Source organism: Aethalodelphis obliquidens, unplaced genomic scaffold (assembly GCF_003676395.1).
Source record: "Aethalodelphis obliquidens isolate GAN/ISIS:26980383/991018 unplaced genomic scaffold, ASM367639v1 scaffold2, whole genome shotgun sequence".
NCBI lineage: Eukaryota > Metazoa > Chordata > Mammalia > Artiodactyla > Delphinidae > Aethalodelphis > Aethalodelphis obliquidens.
The window spans coordinates 20,819,103-20,839,759 of record NW_020837946.1 but is presented as its reverse complement, the minus strand read 5'-3'; the positions used below and the strand labels follow the sequence as shown (position 1 = coordinate 20,839,759).

Here is a 20,657-nt window from a genome sequence, read left to right as displayed (position 1 = left end):
TAGAAATAATACTGAGTTTCTGTCTTTATAATACATTTAGAGGTTTTGGGGGGAGGAGCGATGGGGATGCAGATGAGAGAAGGGAGAAAAACGGAACTGTCAGACTCAAAGCAATTAAGTCCGTCAGAATGGAACAACCAGCTAAGGAGGGTGAATTTCTTGGCGTATAAACCTCCACGTGGCCCCTCTGTGCTTTGGATATGCAAATGTCTTTACCAACTGGCGGCACCCCAGGAAGGAACAGCCTCCTCATCCACCCAGAGTCTTGCACCTGCTCCGGAATCTTATCACAGTGCTCTAGGTGTAATTAACCTGAGTGATGACATGCCCTTGAGGTGCCTGTCAGAAACTCCCTTCCCAAAGGGCCGTCAAGCCCTCTCTAGGGGATCAGAAACGGAGGGAAGAGGGAAGCCCAGGGCCTGCATCACTAGCATGTAAGCTCCAGGAAGAGGACTGCGGCAGGTACTCAGACATACTGTCAGGCAACTGCAAGCATGCAACAATTATCTGTATGTTTAATTAGTGTCAGAAAGAGTCCTACAGCGGAAATGATGTTCCCCGTTCCAGCCCAGCCTCTGCCTGGTCAGGCACAGCTAATGCCTCTGCGTGTGGTTTTACAACACACAAAGGTGCTGTCTGAACTAGCAGCTGATCTGGTCTCTGTTTCCTCCCATATAAAACCACATAGTCCGTTCTAGCTTTAAAATTCAATGTATCAGGGCTTCCCTGGTGGCGCAGTGGTTGAGAGTCCGCCTGCCGATGCAGGGGACGCGGGTTCGTGCCCCGGTCTGGGAAGATCCCACATGCCGCGGAGCGGCTGGGCCCGTGAGCCATGGCCACCGAGCCTGCGCGTCCAGAGCCTGTGCTCCGCAACGGGAGAGGCCACAACTGTGAGAGGCCCGCGTACCGCAAAAAAAAAAAAAAAAAAAAAAAAAAAAAAAAATTCAATGTATCAATATATCTGTGGATCATCTATCTATCAATGCATGTTTGTTCGCTGCCCACTGATACAGTAGGAGTGGACTGGGTTTACGGTTGTCAGATAAAATATAGGACCCTCAGTTAAATTTAAATTTCAGATAAGTAATACCTTTTAAATATAAGTACGTGCATGCAATGTTGGGGACAATTATTTGGGACATTTGCTAAATCTGACAGTTTTAGCTATTTGTCTTCTATCCTCCAAATACTGTAATCTTTTGGAGGAACAGGAACAGGATCTTATTCATCTTTGGAATCCCTTGCAATTGTGTCTGCCAGATTTCACAGACTAAATATAATTGGATATTTTTGAAAGAAAAACTACTTTTAATTTTGGTAAATAAAGGCATTTATGACATTCATCACTTTACTAAAGAAAAGTCGTTTTTTGTTTTTTGTTTTTTTGCGGTACGCGGGCCTCTCACTGTTGTGGCCTCTCCCGTTGCAGAGCACAGTCTCCGGACACGCAGGCTCAGTGGCCATGGCTCACGGGCCCAGCCGCTCCGCGGCATGTGGGATCTTCCCCGACCGGGGCACGAACCCGTGTCCCCTGCATCGGCAGGCGGACTCTCAACCACTGTGCCACCAGGGAAGCCCTCAAGCCATTTTTATGTAATTTTACAAAATTATATAAATCTTTTTAAAAATTAACTTTACAAGATGCCTATCACATTGTCCTTTTGTTCGTGTGTGCCTAAGGCAACCAGGTGACACTTCAAACCAGTTGGCACCGCCCAGCTGACCCGCATTTAGGAGCTTCTGCTGTGCGGTGTTTATTTGAAGGCCTTGCACGATGTTTTCACTTTTTTGCTTTAGCTGCCAGGAAGCCCTGAGTTAGTTTGGAGCTCAGCTGCTATAACTAGGCTGTTCTCTCCCTGCATTCCTTGGCTCCAGGCGCTTTCTTCCAGGCCTTTAAACCTTTTCAATGAAAGAATTTTTACTATAAGTTGCCTGAAGAACTTTGGAAGTATAGAAATTGAAATTTAAAAAGCCGTGCATGTAACAGTACTCAATAAACGGTGCTGTTGACAAAGCAGGTATGAACAACGAGTGGTATTTGATTAGTTTACTTTCTGAAGACAAGGTTTTTTTTAACTGAATTCTTTTTTTATATAACATCTTTATTGGAGTATAATTCTAATTTCACATTCTTAGAATTTTTGAATGTTTGAGCCAGAAAGGTAAGTACAACTTTTAGCTCAAATCCAGACTTCCCAAATTGGGATTTTGATCCCATGAATCCGTAGGAATACTACAATCCAAGCTCCACTGGTCCACATGCCTTCTTAGCACACATCAAAGGGCGATATGTCATTCTACAGGTGAGCCAACTGAGCACAGCCAAGGGCAGTGACTGTCGTATGAATTGGTAGCAGACGTGGGTGAAGTGCCCAGCACCCAGCTTTCTTAGCAAATTAACTGAGTCTGCTGGGGAATAGAAAGGGCAGGGAAAGATGTTCATTCATTTCTGTTCACACTATATAGTAAGAAATGGCTGCTGGGTGTAGAGAAATGAAGGACCTGAGAAGATTGACCTCAAATAATAGGAACATCCCTCTCCCATCTGTTCTGGGATTTCACAGTTCACTAAGTGCTTCTCCCGTATTTTCTCAATTTGATCCTCACCACAACAAGGAGATTTAGCAAGGTAGTACTGTTTTCTCGTCCTAACTTTACAGATGAGAACTTAGAGGCATGGTCGTGTGTTGATGTGGCCAATAAAAGGGGTGGAGCTGAGATTTGAACACTATCTAGTGCTGAAATTCACTCAAGGCCTGTAGCCAGGCCAATGTTTTTGTCATTTAAAAAACCAACCCGATTTATTTTTTCAAAAGTCACACAACTTCTATATGATTATTATAAGAAAATTCAAATAATTCAGAAAAATATAGATTAAAAAGGAAAGGAGTGTATCCCATCCTCCCCTGTTCCTGAACTATGAGTTTACATGCATTTATAGGTAGGATTTTTATTTTTAATGCATCAAACTATACACATTGATGTGCTTTGTTTTTCTTAATAATACATCTTGGCCATTTTTCCAAATCCTTAAGTAGAGATCTACCTCTTTGTTTTTAAATGAGCCATGTTTGAAAATAGAATAGCAACGTTTATGTGAATACTGATGACAGGGAAATATTATATTTACCACCAATATTTAATAGTGGAGTTGATTATGGAATGGAAAGGGTGTTGGTGCTCAGAAATGGGGTAAACTGACTCTGATAGTGTCAGCTTACTAATTTTCTCTCAAAAGTGTGGGTTCCAGAGTCAGAATCACAAATAGGCTAATAAGGCTTTGAAAAAGTTATCCAATAGCTGCTCAGTTTTCCTATCTGTAAAAGGGGGATACAAATACTGTGTGTTCCTTAAGGTTGTAGTGAGGATTAAATGAGATAATTCACATTAAATGCTCAACACAATGACTGATGAAGACAGTGGTGATGACAACAATGACAGTGACGACAATGCTAATTCTCTTTTGATCCAAGAAGGTCAGGTCGGGGTTGGAACAGCAGGTGGTGCTTAAATTGCAAGGTTATCAAATCAGGAATGGATACCCCTGGGGATACTTTTGTTAAGAGCTACCAAATCCGTCGGCCCGTCTCTCCGTATTACTATGAGATTAGCCACAGCTGCACTATCTTTGGCTTGTCAAATCAAACTCTGTGTTACTACGATGTTGTACATTTTGCACAGCTCATATTGCTTCCTTCCTGGGTGCTAATAAAAATAAGGAAGAGCAAGTAAAACAAAAACCTCCGACAACTCCTGACAGCGTGACTCCAGTTTTGGAAACAACAACCCAGGCTTTCACGGTCCGGGGCTTGCTGAAACCTTTAAGGGACTCGAGGACTACAATTCCCAGGGTGCACCATTTCAGCCCCGCCCACGACGTTGTGTCTCCTAATTCTCGCCAGGCCCCGAGTTCAAACTACAAATCCCAGATGGCCCTGCAGCACCGCTCGGGTCTCCCGTCTGAGGTCTTTCAGTTTTTAAAGCGTAAAGGGGGCCGCGTTGCCCTCTGGGAAGTGTAGTTCCTCGGGGAGCGACCACCACCACCAGCACTACCTCTGAGGCCTAGCTGCTGAAATAAGGCGAGCGAACTGAACTGGCAGCGCTCGAATAACTGGGCCTAACCGGCCACCCGGAAGAGTAACCTGGCTCGGGGCGGCCCTGGAGACGCGCCTGGCTTCGGGGTCGGGCGCTAATGTGGCTCACGTTCTAGGCCTCACCGGGTGAGAAGGTAAACTGGGAGGAAGGCGACGGTGGCGGACGAGACCAGATGCCACACTGGAGCAGGGAGTGGGCCAACGGAAAGGGTGAATCCAAGTGGAGATGATAGGGGTGGGAGTGGCGCTCCCATACTGCCAGGTCGGGGAGAGGCGCGCCCCCAAAATGGGGTGGAACACAGGTCTCAGCACAATGAAGAGGGGCGTCCATGTAGTGGGATGGCTTTATGGTTTGGGGCTGATCAATGGGACTTCATCCCATGGCGTCGTCTCCCCTGGCTAGTGGAGGCAGCGCACCTGGCCTTGGACCTGGAGAGTCTGGGGGCGCAGCGGAGCGCTGATTGGAAAGTTAGGCAGGAGTGTTTTACCCGGGGAGCCTGAGAACTGCAGCCGAGCTCGGGAACGATGCCTTTCCCTAACCCCTTCTTAACTGCTGGTGGTTGGAGGAAGTGGAAGGTCTCTAGGGATCGATGTTTGGAGTTTTGGTCAAAGAGAGTCCCAGCAGGAAGGAAACCTTTTTACCCTCGGGCGCTTCTCAGAAGCCCCCCCCCCACCTTGTCATATTATAAACATTGCGTGTCGTTACATTGGGTAGCGGCGGCTCTTCAGTTCGAATCAAGCCAGAGAAATTGGTGTCCAGCGCCTGGGTCTAGAGTATTGTAAAAGTGGCTCAGCTCATAGAAGAATGACCTAAGTAAATTAATTTGAAAAAATAAGTCGGGATAGGGATACAAAACTGAACATATATAATGATCCTATTTTGTAATAAATCATCAGTCTTCCAAATATTATACATGACCTGTATCTATGGATATGGATAGAAAAAAATCAGAATTACACTGTACTCTAAACTATGAACAGTGGTTATTGATGGATACTGAGATTACACATTAATTTTACTCTTTTCTTTACATCTTTATGTAGCATCTGAATTTGTACAATGAGTGTATTACTTTTTTTTTTCCCTTATTTTTCCAGAAGAGTCAGTCACTCGTTGCTCTATGGTGGTGGGTTTACCACCTGCAGATTGACTTGCCAGGAATGATAAAACGATGGTATTCGAGGGGTGAATTTAGTGTGCAGTGTATGTGACGCTAATGCTTTTTTCCTTCTTCCAGGTTGGAAAGAGGCTGTTTTAGCAAGTGTCACGCCATGGTATGTGTTTGTTTTGGTCTATGTCAATCTAGTCCATTATCCTTTCTAGTTTGAAATGTCGCCCTTCTCATTATCCGATGGATTTAGGTTGCACTGTATAACTTTTTGGGATCTGATAACTCATGTTGGCTGGTGGATGAGAGGGAGAAAAATATTGCGGTTGAAATACCTTTTTGGCTTTGGATTTGATCGACCTTGCTTTTTACTTTTTGTCAGAGTCATGGTTTTGGGCATATGCTACCTACTATCTGTGTGGGTATGTGTTTGATTATAAAAGAAACTTTCATATATCCTTTGGCTCCTTGTGCATTTCCTGGGACAAAAGCTTGTTAAAATCAAGGTACGCAAATACATACATTTAATGTTTATTTTAATATTGTTTTTCCCTTCTCAGCTTTTGCCAAGTTTCCGATTAAAGATTGACATTCCTGCATGAACATTTCCCTGTTAAAATGTCCTTGCCTCTTACAGAGGAGCAGAGGAAAAAAATTGAAGAGAATCGGCAAAAGGCTTTGGCCCGTAGAGCTGAGAAATTATTAGCAGGACAGCATCAGAACACAGTCTCGGGCTCCTCCATTGCTGCCAAACCTTCCCAGTCCAAGCAGGGCCCTTCCACACACCTCCACCAGGATCCTTCTAAGTCAGGGAGCCATGGTGTCGTTTTCAAGCAACAGAATCCCAGGAGTTCATCTGATGGTGATCAGAGACCTCAAAATTCCCACAGTTTTCAACTCAGCACCTCAGAGCAGGCAAAGGGGACATGGCAGAGGCAAGAAGAGATGCCCACAGCCTGCCCGAGCCACCGCCCACCAAATCAAGTGACTCTCGCTGGGATCTCCCCTCCCTTGGCAAACAGTCCTCCAGTGGTCTCCAGCGAGCAGCTCTGGGTTTATGGGTTAGAGCAAGGTCAGATTCAGGCTTCGCACAAGACCAAATCGACACCCTTTGTTAACACAACTCATGAGCCTTTGGCCAGAGCAAAGAATTTCCAGGAGATGACAGCTTCTTCCTCTGGACAGCCTCCCAGGGATCCTGAATTAGAGGCCAGGATGGCAAGACCCTCCACCTCTGGGCAGAACGTTTCAGGGAGTGTGATGCCCAGGCCAGAAGAAAGACTACAACAGAAATCAGGGACCCCACTCCACAAAGCAGCAGGCTCCCAGCAGGGAACATGCATAAAAATCGGTGATCGTTTCCAGGTGAAGATTGGGTACAATGAAGAGCTCATTGCAGTGTTTAAGAGTCTGCCCAGCAGACGTTACGGTAATGAGTCTTCCATCTAGTTCTTCCAGATGTTTTTTCCTACGTCTAGAGTCTCTCTAAATCAACAGTTTCTCATAAATATGAAGAGAGCGCATTGGCACATTATATCCATCCAGTTGTTAAAACTTTTCAGTTTTATTTAGCTCACATTTCCTTTTATAATAGACGTTCCTTCAAGCAGCTGCCATGCTTGGGGGCTGCCACATGGCCACATGGAGAATGGCTGAATAGTTCCCCTGCCAGGTGCTTTGTATGCAGTGTAGCACTTGAGCCTAAAACAGTTTTTTGTGAGAAGTAGGTGTTATTTGCATCTTAAAGGCGATGGAGCTGGCTCAGCCAGGTGACGTGGCACGCTCAGGTTGGTTCTCCCAGAGAGCCAAAGCATTATCCTCATTTATATTTGCTGTTTGTCCTCTACGGGGATTTTGTACATCAGTAGGGGCTTTTCAGTCAACTGTTTTGAACTTAGCATTCATTCATTCATTTAACAAACCCTTACTGAATGTCCAAGTACAGCTCATACCAGCAGTCATCCACCTTATTGTGGGCAAACCAGGTACTTCTGTTTCATTTCAGATCCTGCCACCAAGACGTGGAACTTCAGCATGACCGACTACGGTGCCCTGAGTAAGTAGGCGTGTGGTCACCCCCTCATGCAGGGGGACGCTGGTATTGAAAAGCTCCTCGAGTAGCAGATACAGTCTAGCTTGTGGTTCAGATGGCTTTGGGGACGCCATCCCAGTGCTCTCCTTCCTTCTCCCCATGGCCAGCCTAATGAGGCAGGTCCTTGGGAGGAGAGCACCGGTCATATTAACAAAAGCTAGCACTTACAGAACCTGCTACATGCTAGGCTGTTCTAAGCCCCTTATCTATGCTAACTCTTTCATTCCTTATAACACCCATTTTACAGATGGGAAAACTGGGGTCCAGAGAGGCTCTGTAAGTAACATAGGGTCACACAGCCAATCGGTTGTACAACTGGGGTTCAAACCCAAGCCACTGACTTCAGAGTATATATTCCCACTGGACTGCAGGCTCCAGCCATGCCAGGAAGCTGTGCTGGCCCTGCTCCCAGGAACGGTAACAGTTCAGCAGACAACACAAACCCGAGAGTGCAAAGAGCGGGTGTTGCCCAGGCTGGCTCCAGCCTGTGTCATGTCTGGTGGTGGTCAGGGCCCCTGGGTGTGCACCACTCTGTCTTCTGAGATTTTGTTGACTGTCCTACACCAAGGTTTTTGTCACCTTGTCCTAGTGCCTGAAGCCTGCACCTCTGTTAGAGTCAGCCCTGAGTGTCCCCATCTCCCGCTCTACTCTTCCCTCCCAGCAGCCATTTCTATGCCCTCTCTGTCCCCACCCGGTTCAAAAAGGGAAAAGCGGAGGATGCATGGTGAGGTTACTCCTCCACAGATTTGGGGCACGAGGTGGAATTCTCTGACATCACCAGTACAGTTTCTGGGGGTAACGGGACAGCTCCCTGCAGAACTTCCTGTTTCTCTCCTTGTCCTCTACCTTTTGAAATGTTTGACACTAGGTTTGGGGGAGCTCGCTTCTCCCATTATTTTAATCCATTTATTAGGTGTTGGGGGGAGGAGAGCCAGTGCTCTGGGTTAACATTGTAGGTCTTGATACCTGGTGTCGTGTTATTGCTCATGTTAAACCAGTGATTTCCACTGTTACGAAGTTTTTTTCATGTCATGTCAATTTTATTTTATTTTTTTGCTTTTCTTATACTTTTATATATGTATACAAAAGTAACCTACAGAGACTGTTTAAAAGTCTCTGTTTTGTTTGTTTTGCCCTCTTTTTACTCCTGTCCTCTGACCACAATGCATGGTGACTCAGATGACTAATGCTTTTGCACATTCATGTAGGTTTTCTGTGCAGTATGGTTGTTTTTGGTAATGCTCCACGTATTTTTTTTAACAGTTCATTGGGCACAAGATTCTGTCTATAGCTTTCAGGTGAATTTTGCTGATTAGGAATTGTTGAGCTCCCATGTATCCTTCTCAATGTTTTGGGTACTCAGTCTGCTCTCTACCAAGATATACCTGGAACACTCTCCCAACAACCGTGGATTTGTGCCTTAACCCTTGTTTCTTAATTTTCGGATAGTTGATGATTGCTGTGTCATCTTAGTACATGTTACTTTTTATTAATGCAACATATGAAGACTTTCAGTCTTTCTGTTATTTGTTTGGGTCCACCTCTGAATTTTGCCTTTTTAACCGTACCACACACTCACTGGAGGTCATGTGGAAAGTATGTCAATGTGCAAAGAAGAGAAACCAGCCATCCTCCCCCACCCCCGTCTGTCCCCACCCCTGTCTGTCCCCACTCACTTAACCGCTGTCAGCATTTTAGTTTTGTTCCTTCCAGCCGTTTTTTCCTATGCATTAACATACACAGTGTTTTCTATATGTAATGTAATCTGTATCTTGCCTTTTTCACTTAATGTTCCTGCATAAAGCACTTTTATTTTAATGGCACACGTTAAACAGTTAATTCTGGGTGATGAAAATGTGCGTGTCCATTATTGAACCACTTTGACCTCCAAAAAAATGATTTCGTACTTAATAGCGTCTTTTGTCCTTTCCAAAATTTCTTCCAAAAACCAAACAAACTAATGGCTATATAACATTCTCCATTTTAAGAATGTGTGATAGGGACTTCCCTGGTGGTCCAGTGGTTAAGACTCCGCCTTGCAATGCAGGGGGCACGGGTTGGATCCCTGGTCAGGGAACTAAGATCCCACATGCTGCACGGTACAACCAAGGAAAAAAAAAAAAAAAAAAGAATGTGTCATATACTGGGTAAATCATTTTCTTTTTGTTTAATATGAATTTGCTCCTTGTTTTCCCAGTATCAAAGCTGTAAGGAACACCTTGGTCTATAAATTTGTGTTTTTTCAACTTGTGTTAGTTGAGATAGATTCCTAGAAGTTGAATCATTATGCTCACTTTTTAGGGCTCCTGCTGTATATTGCCAAATTATTTTCCAAAACGTTTTATTCCTATCTGATATCTATTTTTCTAATCCTGCAAGTTCGATAAGTTAAAAATGGCTTTTTATTACTCTGATTGTTTGCGGAGTTGCACGTTTCTCCAAATGTCTATTAGTCATTTTCCCCCTTTTGAATTGGTTGCCTAACTTCTTATCTTATATGGTCTTAGTATTGTTTTTTGAAGTATGAGCTCTGTTCATATTTCTTGCAAATATCTTTATTCACTAGTTTTGCCTTTCATTTCAGTTTGTGTTTTTTGACAGTTTAGTTCTATGTCGTCAAATCTATTAATCTATAAAATGCCTCAGTAATAGAGAAGATAAGGGTCAACACTGTACATCTGTGGCCTGATGATCCTGTGTCTCCTTCCTTGTCCTCCCAGCGGTGGACAGAACAGTGACCTGGGAACAGGGTTAAGGGGGTGATTTCTGGTGTGTTGACTTCCTTCGGTGGCTTCTCTGACATGGCCACAGAAATTATCTGATAAGTTTACTCATCCTGGTGAGATCCCTGTCCCCCCCCTGCTCATTTCTGAATTCTAAGTTTTTTTAAACTGGGAAACCTACGGAATAGAAGAGTTACATTCAGGAAATCCTGAAATACCTGAAGCCCCAATTAAAGCACACCTGCACACCTTCCGCATCTGCCTGCGCTTTTTCTCTCCCGCCTGCCCAGCGAACTTCCTCCTCACCCTGCGCCTGCCCTCCTCCTGTTCCTGCCGTAGCATTCCAGGGCCACCTAAAAGTCGCTCGGGTTGTCACCTCTGTCCTTTTCTTCTTCGGCAGTGAAAGCAGCCCAGCACCTCCAGGCTGTCACCCTGCAGCCTTTGGAAGGGGCCGAGGGCCACGTGGAGTCACCCTCTACCAGCAGCAGCAGCAGAATCGCAGCCCAGACCTGCCTTCCTGTAGCTCCCTCCCTTGCCTTTGTCAAAGGGCAGTGCATACTCATCTCCCGGGCCCGCTTTGAGGCAGACATCAGCTATTCAGAAGACCTGATTGCGCTGTTTAAACAGATGGATTCCAGAAAATACGGCAAGTAGCTGGCCTCCACCTGATTTCCAGGATGCAGAGTGGCCTGTGACCTCAGACTAGACGGTTTTCCTCTCTTTAAATGCTCAGAGATAACTTTCTTGGTAGAGCCTTTCTAACTTTCTCCTCTTCCTGTAGAAAGATGCTCCCTAAATTGTTCCAGATTGTTGAACACATAGTGGGGCCTGCTCTGTCTTTAAAGGCCTCGCAAAGAGAAGACTCCTTCCCCAGTCACCTGGGCAGTGTCTTCTTGGTAGAAGCAGATCAGTTCCTGCTTCAGCCACTTAAACCCATTTAGTTTTCTTTTGTCCTTAGTAGAGCTTGAAAAATAGGCGTTTGCCATAAAAATAAATGCCTCTGGGTAGACTAAGGCGTTTTCAAACTTGAACGTGCCTCCGAGCCACCTGGAGGGGTGGGTAAATCAGATTGCCGGCCCCCACGCCCAGAATAAAAGCCGTGCCTGGTGCCCACCCAGAGCTGCTGATTTAATCGGCTTGAGGTGGGGCCTGGGCATTGGCATTTAAAAAATCTTCAGGTGAGACTGATCATCAGCCAGGATTGAAAACCACCAGCGAAAGCAGAGCAGTTTTGCTTTATTTTTTGTGAGGTTCTTCAAAAGCTGCCGCATCAGCATAGAGAGCAGAAGAATTCTGAGCACCTGGGTTTCATTCTTAGCTTGGGCCGTGTTGTTTTACAACAGTGTGGCTTTTATGGATTTGTATTCCCATTCTTGAAATGGTTTTAGTTTTCCCTAGGCAAGTAGGAAGCAGACCTTTAAAACCTCCTGCCTTTGAGACAGTACGTGCAGGCGGCACATGGAGGAAGCCTCTGTGGAATGACTTGCCCAGTGAGCTTTCTTCAAGGTCGGGGTTCCTTCAGGAGCGGGTGATGCTGGCTGTTGGTTGCATTTTTATCCCTTAGATGGAGAGAGTTTTGACTGGTGAGAGCAGGCTGGTGAGTAGGGTTTAGGCACAGTGTGCAGGGCCCAGCCTCAGTCCAGAGAGCATCACCTCCCCTGGCCCCTCAGGTGTTCGGCTTCCGCCTGGGGTGGCCCTCAAAAGGCAAGTACCGATGACCTGTGTCTTCTGACCTGCGGCCTTTGAAATCACACTCCTGACATGCTCTGCTGTTTGGGGAGGAATGAGAACAGGGAAAATATTCACACGCAACCCTGCCCAGGCCCCTAGACGTAAAAACACCATCATTGGATTTTTTTCTTTTTTTTTTTTTTTTTTCCATAGCACTTATTCACAGACTTTCCCATTTGCTGCCCTGCCACTGTCAGGATCAAGCTATTGTCAGAAAGGGTCTCCTGCACTATTCCCACATCAAGAGTAGTCGGTGTGCTTTTGGTCTTTCTGTCAGATTACACCTGGGCCACCTTGCTTCTTTCCTGAAGTGGACTCAAAGTATCCATGATGCCTTTTGCCTAACTGCCTTGCTTCTTCAATGACCAGACAGAGAAGAATTCATTTTTGCTGCCCAGAAAGCACTTACTGAGTTGAAGCTTGCTTGATTTTCTCAGAAGGTCGATTGGTAGGAAAACCTAAGTAATTAGTCAATGTTGGGTACCCAGATGCTCACCCTTCTTAGTTAATATTATGTGTAGTTTATGCTACACCGTATTAACAGGAGATGGAAGAATAATAATAATTTATCATTGTTTACCTTTTTTTTGAGTGCGTTGTTTGCCAGAAACTCTTTCATAAGCATTTTACATTTAAATTTTATGTAAAGCTCACAAGAGCCCTGTGAGGCAGCGGCTATAGGATGCTCCTTTTTCACATGTGGAACTGAGGCACAGGGAAGTTGCATAACTTGCCCAAAGTCACACATCCAGGAAGCAGCAGACCTGGGATTTGAACATAGACCGTTTGACCACACTGACCACATGTAGCTTGTTTTCCATGTACAACATGGAGCTAATAATGGTGCCCAGCTTACAGCGTATTGAGGAACTGATGAGATGGTGCATGTGAGTCTCTTGGCACTGTGCCTGGCTTAAGGTAAGCAGTGAATAAGTGCAAGCTACAATATTATCCCCACCTTGGAGATGCAGAGTGCTTTTGCCGTCCCCAGTCCCGTGTCCCCATAGCTCCCTTTATCACCACGCTTACAGCCCAGTGCTATCTTCACGTCTGCTTGTCTTTCCTCCCCGAATTTTGTGAAAGTCTCGATTACTGGTGCTCTCGATCTCTGTGTCCTCAGTGCCCAGCACAGGATCAGCACATCACCCGAGGTTCCTGGGGGTTTGTGAAAGCAGGGAATGAATGAGTAGGTGTGGTGACATTGCAGGAGGGCAGGGTGTCACGTTTGCCTGTTTGTTTCTTGTCATTGCAGATGTCAAGACCAGGAAGTGGAACTTTCTCCTGGAAGAGTACAGTAAACTAAGTGAGCTGACCACCTTGCTTGCTTTATATCATGCTGTTGTTAAGCCTTAATTACGTGCCTTAAATTTAATGTATTTTGAAAGAATCACCTCCTTCCTCCCCTCCACCGTGGTAACTTCGCATGCTTGTGTACAGGACTAGTAAAGGTGAAGTTGGTCTCGGGCAGCCATGTCCCTGTGCTCTGGGACGGCGGCTTTACAGCAGCCCAAGCAGATGCAGGGTCTCATCTTCCATCAGGGTGAGGCGCTACTAGTCAAATTCTTGAGGCCTGTGAAACCTCACACCCGTCATAGAAGTATGAGAAGTGAGGGTTTGTGGATTTGGGGAATCAGAGGCAAGCTAGGATCGCTGAGCTTAGATGGAAGCTACTTTGGATTCCCTCTAAGAACAGGCTCTCTCAGCTTACTTCTAGAACCAGATGGTCTGTGGAAGCTGGAGGGCCATAGTGGTTACAGGCTTCATCATGGGCTGAGCTCTGCCAGAGGCAGAAGCCAAGGCCAGGGCGCATCAGCGTTTAATAAGCGCTTTGGAGTCTCACCAAGGGAAGGGCCATGTGTACAGATGTAACTACAAGAAGGGGAAGCCAGTTTGGGCTTATCATTTTTCTTCTCTGCTCTGCTTGGGTGGGGCAGTGAATGAATTCCAGTATGCCAGAGAAAGGGGGTGGGGTGTGGTCATAGCTCAGCCTGTCCTGGAATACCAGTCTGTTACCCATCTTCCAGACCATCGATATTCTGCAGTGGGTGTGCAGCCGGCACAATGGAGGTTCCTCCTGCCTGACCCCCTGAGAACTTTCTGGTACCAGGGTTCGGCCAGGAGAGACATGCTCCAGCTCAGTGGGGCTGGGAGTGGGGATCCACATCATTGGCTGTCTTGCCCACCAGGCTAGGGCTTTAAGGAAGAGGGTCTCTTCCCTCTGTCTCCTCCTTATGTGACTTGCTATGCAGCGTCAGGTAGGTAATTCAATATTCTGGGTCCATGTGTCCCTTCAGTAAAAAATGGGGTGTTTAATCCATATTTGCCCTACTGACAGAAAGTAAATATAAGGGAAGAGCTTTTGATTCCTTGAGGAAAGACTTGCTGCAAACTTGAGGTTAAGTTTGAATACGATGAGTTATTTAGTGTCGGCAACCACTAGCTGGAGCAGGAGGGATGGCTGACGTTGACCTGAGACCCCTTGGGTCTGCTATTTGGAACTCGTGTCTTAGAGCAGATTATTTGGCCAAAGCTGAATTTTTGATGAACGGTAGGAGTGAGTTTGTCCCTCTCACCCCTTTGTCTTTCAACCACAGAAAGACATATAAATATGTGAGCTATAAAGGCTTTGACTTTTATGGAGCAACAAAAAGCAGGATATTTACAGCACTAGCAGATGAATGTAATGTTGAAAAACCATGACTTGCAACTTACATAGCGTTCTATAATGGTTCCAAGTCTTGAGGGCCATAGATTCCTTGAAACCTCTGCTGAAAACAATGGATTCTTCACCCAGAAAAATGCACATAACAGCCCCACGTAAGATTTTGCCTTTGATATTAATAATGCCATGGGTGTAGAGTTAAGAATTCTAGAGTCAAGCGTTCATAGAATATAAGACTGATTCTCCCCATTTCATAGATTGGGGAAAATTTGGACCCAGAGAAGGAAAACAGTTGTTTTCCTTGTCGGGAGCCTTGTTAGGGTCACAATGAAGTCTGACTAAAATTGCAATTTTGAGTTTGTGATGTGACCCAGCAGGAAACTTAGAAGCCCAGGTCTGTGAACTAAGAAGCCGAGGTGAAGAGGTGCTGCAGAACACTGCAGTTCCCAGTTTAGTTCCAATTCCACTGTTAACAGATTGTGAACCTGGGGAATTTGCACCTCTCTCCTCACCCCTAGGTCTCGTATGTGAAATCAGATTATTGACCTGAGCTAGTGACCATGTGCGTATGAAACTAATTAAGAAATGACGGTGGGAACTGAGTGTGTGAGTGCTCACTGCTAACGTGGTGACTACAGTCTCCAGGTCAGGCCAGTCGCAGAGCGATCCTCTTCCCTCTTTTCTAAGTGACTTGCTTCCTCGTGCCCACAGTGAAGTTGCAATAAAGCCTTCTGTTTTCCCCCCACCTGTCAACAGTCCAGAAGGGTTCTTCGTCCCCTCGATGATCTTGTCAGCTGCTATTTGAAAACGTTAACATCTCTCTGTTGTGTGGCCCGGTAGCGTTCTGCCAGAGAGCTATTTTACAGAAACACTTCTCTATGACTCATGAAGCCAGACTGCACATTCCTGTCGTCTTCCAGCACAGGGAAGGGATAGCAGTGAGTCGCTGACAGTGAATAGAGGCTGTCTCAGAAACACTCAGTTGACTGAACCAGCAGCAGAGGATTTGGGGAGATAGTAGTCGGTAGGAAACAGAGTAGAAAGTGGTTTTTGTTCCTCTTGAGTGGCTGAAAGGACATAATGCTTACAAAGCACTGTTTCACAGCAGCCGGATCCTTAGCCCTTTCTTAGCTTTCATCAGGTATTTGATTGCTGAAGATCACTAGAATTAAAATGAAAATGGGTTTTGAAAGCACGTGGAGTGCTTAGTCTCTTGAAGTGTGCAGAAATCAGCACGCTCAGACTTAATTTGGAAGCACGCAGTGTATTTCTGCATCAGTATGGGCACTCTTTTGTATTAAGCCATCAACCTTACCTGATTTCTTATCATGGTGATTCTATTCATGCAAACTGTTTCCAGAAATAACTGATACCTATATTTAGGGAAAGGGAGAGATGGATTTGAATATACTGAAAAGGCAAGGCAATTTAAGGTGGCGGTAGACGGCTCAGCCCTCCATATTCACATCAGTATTTGCGATTGCCAATTGACGGCTGTGGCAGAAGACTTTTCGAATACCTTGTGACCATATGGAGCAGAGAACTGACAACCTTAGAATTTCAAGTAATGTCGGGTAGAAGTGAAATAGACGCAAGTTCTCTATTTGATTCCTTCTCCTGGATTCCTGGAGAACTCAGCCCCTTGGTGGGTTACTATGACTATCTCAGGGTGCCCCGAAAAGGTAAAAGGTAGAGAGCAGTCAAGGATCTGTAAACAATGGTCACTCTCCTGACTCTGCTCGTGAGATTTTTCAAAGGAAATGTTGAAAGGGAAGAACATCTTGAAAGCTACAACTGTAGGACAGCAGGCTGTGATTAGAAGTTTAATGATAATTCTACTACCAGGGATTTCTAGGTCTATCCTCTTTTCTCTAACTTTTTAATTTTTAACTTGTCTTCTCCTGCCGTCCCCCGCCCCCCAGAATTATGTTTTATTTATATCTCTGGGTTTTTTCTTTTTCTGTTTCTCTATTGAATAAAGGGCTTTTTTTTTTCCTCTTAATTTTAAAACCAGGTGAAGCTAAATTCCTTCAAAGAGAAAAATCAGTGAAATTGATTTTCTTTTATTTCCATGTAGATCCAAGGTCATATATTTTTCCCACCTGGGTTAAAGACTCTGACTAGAAGAGATTTCCCCATCCATTATATTGGGGTCTGGAACCAGCACACATGGAAGGAAAGTAAAGACCCCTAAATATAAGCTTTAATTGAAAGAGAGTCATGGTCACCCTGAGTAATAGTTTAGACTCTACGCTTAGCGGGGGTTGGTAAACTTTTTTTGTAAAGGGCCAGATAGTAAACATTTTAGGCTTTGTGGGCCATGCGGTCTCTGTCCCAGCGACTCAGGTCCACTGTTACGGCATGAAAGCAGGAAACGACAGTCCATAAACAAATAGGCACCACTGTGTTCCAGTGAGACTTTATTTACCAGAACAGGTAATAGACTGTTTTTCCCACAGACCTTAGCTTGCCAATACCTGTAAAACTCACCTCTCTCAGGAGGAGCTGCTTATTCTCTTATGGAAAAGGTCAAAAGTGTGCAGGGCCATGTGCATTGTTGTCAGTTGGTGGCCTTTGCCTGGACTCTGCCCTTTGTTGTTGTTTGTAAATAGCACTACTGTCCTACTGATCTTTCTTGGAAATACCTAACAGCTTCTCTGCATAGACCACAGTGCTTCCTTGCCTGGTGACAGCATATAGCTTAAAGTTCTCCATCTTCTCAAACATTGAAACCAAAATAAAACATAAGGAGAATGGAAACAAGACAAGATTTATTCATTTTAGGCCTTGCTTTTCCTGGGCTGATTTTTGAAGAATATGGGTCCTTATTTATTGAATGGGAATACTAAGATAATTTTTTAAATGACTTGAGGTTAAAAATAGATAGGTCGCAAGAACACGTTAGTTCTTTCCGGTGTTTGTGTAGTGTAGTGAAGATCAATTTTGCATTACTGAGTGCCCTCTTGTTTGCAGACACTAGAAATAGAGAGGGAAAACTGGTTCTCTGCCATGCATCTGTCTGCACCCAGTTTTCTCTCCAGTTACTTTCCGGAGAAGATGGCATGCAGCAGAATTCCAGCCATTGAACTTTGTATCTCAAAGCCCCTTGTTTTTCCCCCAGAAATCTTGGACATTAACACTCCAATTCACACACCTCTGTTCTCCTTTCTAGTGGAAAGGGTGCGCTGCCTTCCACAAGTTCAGCTGGATCCTCTGCCCAAGACCCTCACCCTGGCTTTCGCCGCTCAGCTCCAGAAGACGTCTCTGTGTCCCGTGGCAGACATCCCCGAGGCAGACCTGTCCAAAGTGGATTCCAAGCTGGTGTCGAGCCTGCTGCCCTTTCAGAGAGCTGGAGTCAAGTAGGTTCTTCATCTGTCTTCCTCTTGCTCTCTCCTGCTCAGATTTATATCGCTCACCACGGACTGGCTTCAGATGCTCCCTCTTGCACGATGCTCCTCTTTCACAGCCGTCTAGAGGCATCTGGGTATTAGCATTAAACAGCCCAGGTGCACTGTCACCAAAGCCTGATTGTACCCACTGATTTCAAATTCCATAAGTTAATTAGGACTCTGTATTGCAAGTGTACAGAAGCCCAACTCAAAGTAGTGTAAGAAAAGAGATTTCTCATTGCATGTGATAGAAAGCCCAGGGTCTCTAAAGAGCTCATCAGGACTCTGTACCCCTCTCAGCTCTGCTTTCTTCTTAGTTTGCTTTGTTCTCAGCCAGGTGCTCCTCAAGTGTGGCAGCGGGGGCAGCCAGGGGCTTCCGTTTTGCACCCATCGGTTCTGCAGCCCAGCGGAAGCAACTCTTTTCTAGTGGGTCCCACACCGAAATATCTGAAATTTGGTGCTGACGCTTGAACTGGTCAGTCACTGTGTTCTGGGGGGCTCGGAGGTCTTACTGGTAAGACCAGGTGACAGGCCCATCCCTGGAGCGAAAGCGTAGGGGCTGCCTCACCCCAATTACTTGGACTGAGAGTGTAAGGTGGTGGTTTTCCAAAGGAAAGTGCTCTTATTATATTGACGGAAAGAAAAAAAGATAAGCCCGTGTCCTGACCTGTCCCTTTTTCTGCAGTTTCTTAGGAGAAACAAAATGACAGGTTTGCCCCAAGTAGAAAGATGGGAGGTGGAGGAGAGGGCAGAGGCTCCATGTAGAAATAATAAGAGCTAGATCTGATGTCAGGTCGTGTAGTTGGAGATAGAGCCCCATGCAAAGGAAGGACCTACATTGTCAATGGACATGGCCCACAAAGGCAGCCTGCCCGCGTGCAGCCCACCTGTGGTGGTTTGGTTAAAGCTTGGCTGCTGTCTCTGTAGGATTTTGTTCTCCGGGTGCAGTTTGGGCACAGTGGGACCTCACTGCATCCCCACGGTCCCAGCTCTGCCCACACCCTTTTCTTCCTTTGCCTTCCAGCTGCCACCTCTCTTAGATAACGCACTTTGCCGTTTCTTTCATCTGTTGAGATGTCCTTTGGGCCTTGTTTTACCCAGGCTCAAGGTGGGCTTTCCCTTTCATCTTTCTTCCTCCGTCTCCTTCATTAATGCTGAGAGAGGTTGCCCACCCCCAGCTCCTGGGCAGCCCCCATCTTCAGAATCCAGGTTCTTCATGGCTCCCCTGGAGATCCCTGGGCACATGCGGTGCACACTGAGAGGCGGTGGGTGCGAGGCACCCCAGGGTATGTACATCAGAGCCAGAGCACAGCCAGCTGTTTCTATCTTTTTCTCTATGGCTCTGAAACTGCTAATGGTACTTGCAGCCTTTCTTCAAAACTTTGCATTAATTCCAGATTTTAACTTTCATTCCCTGAAGTGGAGGAGTTTGGTATTAAGGGAAGGGCTGTCAATTCCATGTTTTTGTTTTGTTTTTTACGTAAGTACTACAACTGGAAACTCATTTAAATGTACGGAGCAAAATCTCTTAGATATCAGCCTGCTCTAATATCTAAACGGTTCCTTTTAATAGAGGAGTGAGTTGAGACCAAGGAGGACAGTCCTCTGTCTAAAGCTGCTTAGTTTCCAAAAGTGGAATTGGGGCTGAAATCCTATCTTCTGATGATGAGTGCAGCGTTTTTTGTGTAAAACCAAACTACGGCATTCAGCTGTGCGATTGTCTCTCTATTATCCAGGCGACATCTTTGTTCTCAGTTGTGATCACTTTGTTCCTTAGTTGGACTACCTCGAGGCAGAGTAAAAGGAAAGGCTATGAAATTCAAGGGTCTGTTCTGCTTTGGGAATGACCAGGTGGATGAAGCCGTGCAGACATTGTAAATGGTTGCGACGCCTCAGAGGCTGAAACAAAAGGCCCTCCCTGGTTTGTTGCATAGGTGCCCCTGGCCATCCTGACCACCAGTTTTGTAAATCAGAAAGTAATGTAAAAAAATAAGTCTTTTACAACTTGTCTGTCTGCATGCGTCTGTCTGAGATGATCCCGGAAATGGTCTGGAAGATTTCACCAAGGTCGGCATGACAAGGGGAGGGTGGGCTCCCTCCGCCCCCATTGCAGGAGTCTGGTGGCCACGGTCAAGGGGGAGGGGAGGGGGCACCACCTCTCACCGGGTGGGCCGTGTGGCAGCTCGGAGGACAGAGAAGTGCCAGGACCACGACAGGACGCTCGTTGTCTGCTGAGCCTGGGTGTCCTGGGCTCACGCCCCCCGCAGACCCGCTGCTCGCTTTCCCACCTTCGTTGGGCACTGGCTTCTGAAGGGCGGAAACGCTGTTTCCAGGCAATTCAGAAAGGCCGTGTGCAGCCCGGAATTCTTGTGGGCCATAGCAGCTGCTGGTCAGAAGAGGGGCCGTTCTCTGTCTTTTCTGGGTGAGAAGGAAAGGAGAAGAGCTAGTCGACTGGCTTATCCTCAGGTTCCTGAGCCAATGATCAGTTCTTCGGGAATTCCGATGAAAGAGGAGTGGCGTTTGCAGCAGGCCAGGCATCTGGCACTGGGGACCCTTTTAGCTTTTCTCTGATTCATATGCCAGTCGAGCAAGTCACCATCACTGTTTGTGTCTTGGTTATTTTTCTCCTTTGGGGGAATAATTGTTATAAGGGAAGCACTTCCCCAGCACTTACGACGGCACCAAGCGCTGTTTTAAGTGCTTTAAACATCACGAGCCCCCGTAACGCTCTCTGGGGTAGGCCTCGTCGTTATTCCACGTTACAGCGGAGGCACAAGGAGGTCAGATAACTTGCGTAAAGGCACACGGCTCCCAGGTGGTGGAATTGGGATTCCAACCCAGGCCAGTCGGGCTCCGA

The 20,657-nt window shown here is 46.0% G+C and overlaps 1 protein-coding gene across 4 annotated transcripts in view; it reads left to right on the top strand.

Moving 5' to 3' along the window:
* Positions 1-4,089: 4,089 nt before the first annotated feature.
* Positions 4,090-20,657, top strand: part of SMARCAL1 (SNF2 related chromatin remodeling annealing helicase 1) — a 53,585-nt gene continuing 37,017 nt past the window's right edge. For 3 of the 4 annotated variants that reach the window (XR_003436048.1, XM_027121985.1, XM_027121977.1), the window contains exons 1-7: positions 4,090-4,220; positions 5,333-5,369; positions 5,764-6,632; positions 7,209-7,259; positions 10,419-10,664; positions 13,002-13,052; positions 17,584-17,770. Coding sequence is in view for 3 of the 4 variants with exons in the window: in XM_027121985.1 (XP_026977786.1) it covers positions 5,822-6,632; positions 7,209-7,259; positions 10,419-10,664; positions 13,002-13,052; positions 17,584-17,770 (1,346 nt within the window). In the remaining variant the exon portion in view is untranslated. The remainder of the gene's footprint in view (positions 4,221-5,332; positions 5,370-5,763; positions 6,633-7,208; positions 7,260-10,418; positions 10,665-13,001; positions 13,053-17,583; positions 17,771-20,657) is intronic. The other variant, XM_027121995.1, reaches the window with a different exon arrangement.